This window comes from Sinocyclocheilus grahami, unplaced genomic scaffold, assembly GCF_001515645.1.
Source record: "Sinocyclocheilus grahami isolate Dianchi unplaced genomic scaffold, SAMN03320097.WGS_v1.1 scaffold492.1, whole genome shotgun sequence".
In the NCBI taxonomy this organism is placed as follows: Eukaryota; Metazoa; Chordata; class Actinopteri; order Cypriniformes; family Cyprinidae; genus Sinocyclocheilus; species Sinocyclocheilus grahami.
In genome coordinates this window covers 783416-788947 of record NW_015505671.1, presented here as the reverse complement: position 1 = coordinate 788947, position 5532 = coordinate 783416, and the positions used below count along the sequence as shown (strand labels likewise).

The 5532-nt window shown below is 45.5% G+C and overlaps 1 protein-coding gene across 3 annotated transcripts in view; it reads left to right on the top strand.

The window, feature by feature from the left end:
- Positions 1-21: 21 nt before the first annotated feature.
- The window catches only part of LOC107554157 (protein-L-isoaspartate(D-aspartate) O-methyltransferase), a 34277-nt gene continuing 28766 nt past the window's right edge, over positions 22-5532 (top strand). For 2 of the 3 annotated variants that reach the window (XM_016236582.1, XM_016236583.1), the window contains exon 1: positions 22-197. In XM_016236582.1, coding sequence (XP_016092068.1) covers positions 143-197 — 55 coding nt within the window. In that variant the 5' untranslated portion in view covers positions 22-142. The remainder of the gene's footprint in view (positions 198-5532) is intronic. The other variant, XR_001605034.1, reaches the window with a different exon arrangement.

Sequence of the window (5532 nt, the reverse complement as noted above, 5' to 3'; positions counted from 1 at the left end):
TTTTGTCGGAGCTGAACGCAGCACTGATCAGCGTGCTGGTGACGTATCCGCGCTGGACGTGCTGACGCTCGTCGGGAGAGCGGTGTGCGCATGCGCGGCGCTGACAGCCGCACTCTACCTGATCCGCGGAGTGTGTTTAATAATGGCCTGGAAATCCGGAGGAGCGAGCCACGCGGAGCTCGTCAACAACCTCCGCAGTGAGTTTAACCCGTGCTGTGTGTCAGTCTTGCTCACTGCAGCGCGTAGTAACCGGGGTTTGTTTACGTCGCTGTAGTGCGCGTCTGTGAGCTAGCATCGCGTTACAGTGCGCTGACGCGTGTTAGCATCATCTCTGCGTCTGCATATAATATGCTATAATATATATATATATATATATATATATATATATGTCTCTCTTTTGTTCACATTTTGTATTGGTTTGACTGAACAAACATGATGGTTTTGTTCAAGTGCATGACACAGCAGCACCTGTGTTAGCGTTCCTGCAGGTATACAGTAAAGAATTAGGTACATTTCACATAAGCGCCAGATAGTTTTTAATCTGTTAAAACGTGCAGTTGTTCAGTGGGCGTGTATGCAGGTTTAGTGTGCACTGTGCAGGTTTAGTGGGAGCTGTTCAGTGGGCGTGTATGCAGGTTTAGTGTGCACTGTGCAGGTTTAGTGGGAGCTGTTCAGTGGGCGTGTATGCAGGTTTAGTGTGCACTGTGCAGGTTTAGTGGGAGCTGTTCAGTGGGCGTGTATGCAGGTTTAGTGTGCACTGTGCAGGTTTAGTGGGAGCTGTTCAGTGGGCGTGTATGCAGGTTTAGTGTGCACTGTGCAGGTTTAGTGGGAGCTGTTCAGTGGGCGTGTATGCAGGTTTAGTGTGCACTGTGCAGGTTTAGTGGGAGCTGTTCAGTGGGCGTGTATGCAGGTTTAGTGTGCACTGTGCAGGTTTAGTGGGAGCTGTTCAGTGGGCGTGTATGCAGGTTTAGTGTGCACTGTGCAGGTTTAGTGGGAGCTGTTCAGTGGGCGTGTATGCAGGTTTAGTGTGCACTGTGCAGGTTTAGTGGGAGCTGTTCAGTGGGCGTGTATGCAGGTTTAGTGTGCACTGTGCAGGTTTAGTGGGAGCTGTTCAGTGGGCGTGTATGCAGGTTTAGTGTGCACTGTGCAGGTTTAGTGGGAGCTGTTCAGTGGGCGTGTATGCAGGTTTAGTGTGCACTGTGCAGGTTTAGTGGGAGCTGTTCAGTGGGCGTGTATGCAGGTTTAGTGTGCACTGTGCAGGTTTAGTGGGAGCTGTTCAGTGGGCGTGTATGCAGGTTTAGTGTGCACTGTGCAGGTTTAGTGGGAGCTGTTCAGTGGGCGTGTATGCAGGTTTAGTGTGCACTGTGCAGGTTTAGTGGGAGCTGTTCAGTGGGCGTGTATGCAGGTTTAGTGTGCACTGTGCAGGTTTAGTGGGAGCTGTTCAGTGGGCGTGTATGCAGGTTTAGTGTGCACTGTGCAGGTTTAGTGGGAGCTGTTCAGTGGGCGTGTATGCAGGTTTAGTGTGCACTGTGCAGGTTTAGTGGGAGCTGTTCAGTGGGCGTGTATGCAGGTTTAGTGTGCACTGTGCAGGTTTAGTGGGAGCTGTTCAGTGGGCGTGTATGCAGGTTTAGTGTGCACTGTGCAGGTTTAGTGGGAGCTGTTCAGTGGGCGTGTATGCAGGTTTAGTGTGCACTGTGCAGGTTTAGTGGGAGCTGTTCAGTGGGCGTGTATGCAGGTTTAGTGTGCACTGTGCAGGTTTAGTGGGAGCTGTTCAGTGGGCGTGTATGCAGGTTTAGTGTGCACTGTGCAGGTTTAGTGGGAGCTGTTCAGTGGGCGTGTATGCAGGTTTAGTGTGCACTGTGCAGGTTTAGTGGGAGCTGTTCAGTGGGCGTGTATGCAGGTTTAGTGTGCACTGTGCAGGTTTAGTGGGAGCTGTTCAGTGGGCGTGTATGCAGGTTTAGTGTGCACTGTGCAGGTTTAGTGGGAGCTGTTCAGTGGGCGTGTATGCAGGTTTAGTGTGCACTGTGCAGGTTTAGTGGGAGCTGTTCAGTGGGCGTGTATGCAGGTTTAGTGTGCACTGTGCAGGTTTAGTGGGAGCTGTTCAGTGGGCGTGTATGCAGGTTTAGTGTGCACTGTGCAGGTTTAGTGGGAGCTGTTCAGTGGGCGTGTATGCAGGTTTAGTGTGCACTGTGCAGGTTTAGTGGGAGCTGTTCAGTGGGCGTGTATGCAGGTTTAGTGTGCACTGTGCAGGTTTAGTGGGAGCTGTTCAGTGGGCGTGTATGCAGGTTTAGTGTGCACTGTGCAGGTTTAGTGGGAGCTGTTCAGTGGGCGTGTATGCAGGTTTAGTGTGCACTGTGCAGGTTTAGTGGGAGCTGTTCAGTGGGCGTGTATGCAGGTTTAGTGTGCACTGTGCAGGTTTAGTGGGAGCTGTTCAGTGGGCGTGTATGCAGGTTTAGTGTGCACTGTGCAGGTTTAGTGGGAGCTGTTCAGTGGGCGTGTATGCAGGTTTAGTGTGCACTGTGCAGGTTTAGTGGGAGCTGTTCAGTGGGCGTGTATGCAGGTTTAGTGTGCACTGTGCAGGTTTAGTGGGAGCTGTTCAGTGGGCGTGTATGCAGGTTTAGTGTGCACTGTGCAGGTTTAGTGGGAGCTGTTCAGTGGGCGTGTATGCAGGTTTAGTGTGCACTGTGCAGGTTTAGTGGGAGCTGTTCAGTGGGCGTGTATGCAGGTTTAGTGTGCACTGTGCAGGTTTAGTGGGAGCTGTTCAGTGGGCGTGTATGCAGGTTTAGTGTGCACTGTGCAGGTTTAGTGGGAGCTGTTCAGTGGGCGTGTATGCAGGTTTAGTGTGCACTGTGCAGGTTTAGTGGGAGCTGTTCAGTGGGCGTGTATGCAGGTTTAGTGTGCACTGTGCAGGTTTAGTGGGAGCTGTTCAGTGGGCGTGTATGCAGGTTTAGTGTGCACTGTGCAGGTTTAGTGGGAGCTGTTCAGTGGGCGTGTATGCAGGTTTAGTGTGCACTGTGCAGGTTTAGTGGGAGCTGTTCAGTGGGCGTGTATGCAGGTTTAGTGTGCACTGTGCAGGTTTAGTGGGAGCTGTTCAGTGGGCGTGTATGCAGGTTTAGTGTGCACTGTGCAGGTTTAGTGGGAGCTGTTCAGTGGGCGTGTATGCAGGTTTAGTGTGCACTGTGCAGGTTTAGTGGGAGCTGTTCAGTGGGCGTGTATGCAGGTTTAGTGTGCACTGTGCAGGTTTAGTGGGAGCTGTTCAGTGGGCGTGTATGCAGGTTTAGTGTGCACTGTGCAGGTTTAGTGGGAGCTGTTCAGTGGGCGTGTATGCAGGTTTAGTGTGCACTGTGCAGGTTTAGTGGGAGCTGTTCAGTGGGCGTGTGTGCAGGTTTAGTGTGAGCTGTGCAGTGGGCGTGTCACACCACGTGCTGCTGATGACGTCATGCTGGACCTCATGCTTCTGCAGTTTAGTGTTTTGAGGCTTGATATTATTATTAATGCATTATTAATGCATTAGCCACACAGTGAAGTCGATGTCTAGCTAATATTGGAAAAAAATAATTTTTTTTATGCTTTTTGACTTTAACTTTTAGTCATTTAGCAGACGCTTTTATCCAAAGTGACTTACAAATAAGAAAAAGTAATTATAACTAAAAGCTAAAACTCTATAAATACTATATATATACACACACATTTAAGAAAATAAAGGAAATTAAATAAAAATGACAAATGCATACAACAACATTTCAAAACTAAACATTTAAATGAAAACAAAATAATAAAGCTGAAAACAATTCAAAATATTAAAAGAGCAAAAGGTATGCGTATAATAATGATTCTAACATAACACTAAGCCAAACACCAAAAAACAACTACATATGTGTATGTACAGCCACATACACACACATGTACATATATATAAATACATTCAATATATATATATTATTTCATTTCCATTTTGTATGTGGAAGTACTGAAATAACTCATAATTAAAGAAAACTTAAACTTAATAAAAAACCTATATAGACATAATAAAAAACTAATAAAATGACAACGTTACTACAACTGTAACTGTAACTAAAATAGATAACTAATACAAATCAAACTACAGTAGTTTATCAGTAATCCTAAATAAAATAACACTGAGCCAAACACACATGCTAAAATAGTTTAGTATTTTGAGCCTTGATATTATTAATGCTGCGAACATTAGCCACACAGTGAAATCGATGTCTAGCTAATATTGAATTATTATAATTTTTTTTTAATTATGCTTTTGGCTTACCTGGAGAATGTATCTATTAATAAAATTAGCTGTTTTTTAAAACAACAGTTGACCATTGGCCAGAGAGACCAATAATACTCGTCTGGCATGTAACCCATCCTCCTGAACTCCTGGCTTTATTCTGAGGTCAAGTGGTCAGTGTGCTATATTTAGTGGTGCTTGCTAAGACAAGTATCACTGTTACTGTTCCTGATACTTAGGGTTAGTGATTTGAACAAACTGCTAGCTTAAACTTGTAACTTGTCCTACCAAGTCAGTCGTTTCTCTCTCACCATTGTGTGCTGGGACATGTGTGACTCTTGGTTGTACCATGCAGTTTGTGCTTAGTCACTTTGGGCTACAGAAGTAAACAAGTAGTTGTCTACTTGCAAATTCTCCAAGAGGATCTAGCACTCATAGATATTGACAAATTACTAATAGGTCCAGATTATGACTGATGGTCCGAATTCTCTTTTAGATGGATTACTAGCCAACGTCCACAAGTGTTTAATGATGTGAGAGATGTTGGAAATGCCTCGTGTGTTATTGCCACTGTTGATTTACATCACTAAGTGAGAAACGACGGACTTCCGTTTGTAGGACAAGTTACAAGTTTAAGCTAGCAGTAGGGCTGGGCGATATGGCCAAAAAAATTATCACGATGCTATTTTTCATATCAGTCGATAACGATAATTATCATGATAAATGTCAAATCTTTATTTCTTTCAAGTTTAAAGCCAGATTTTTGCTCCACAGTGAAAGTTGTAGAAACCAGGCCATTCATTTTCCTTAACAAAATTTTAGTTTCTGCATGTTCTAAGGAGTTACATTGTTTCAAATCAAGAAACAGATTTGGGTTGCCTGATAATATTAATAATAATAATTAGAGCCCGACCGATATATCGTTTTGCCGATATTATCGGCCGATATGAGCCTGTCGCCGATATATCGGTATCGGCGAATATGCCGCCGATATGAATTTTTTTTTACAGAACATATAACGCAGATCAAATGCTTGAAATGGTGTAATTACTTAGTTTGTCCAGCAGAGCGCGCTCCATTGTTTGCTACTGGCGACCTGGATGAAACGCTTTAATGCTTAAGTCAATGGAAAACAATTGAAACGGAGAATCCGCACCAAATTCGGGGGATCTCTTCAGTTCAAGGAACCCTCTCGAACGCAAATCGAGTGTACGTCTCGAGGCCCGCTTTCGAATGAGACCACCCCCGCGTTGATAGCCCCCGGGGTTCGGGAGTTACGGGTGGTTAAA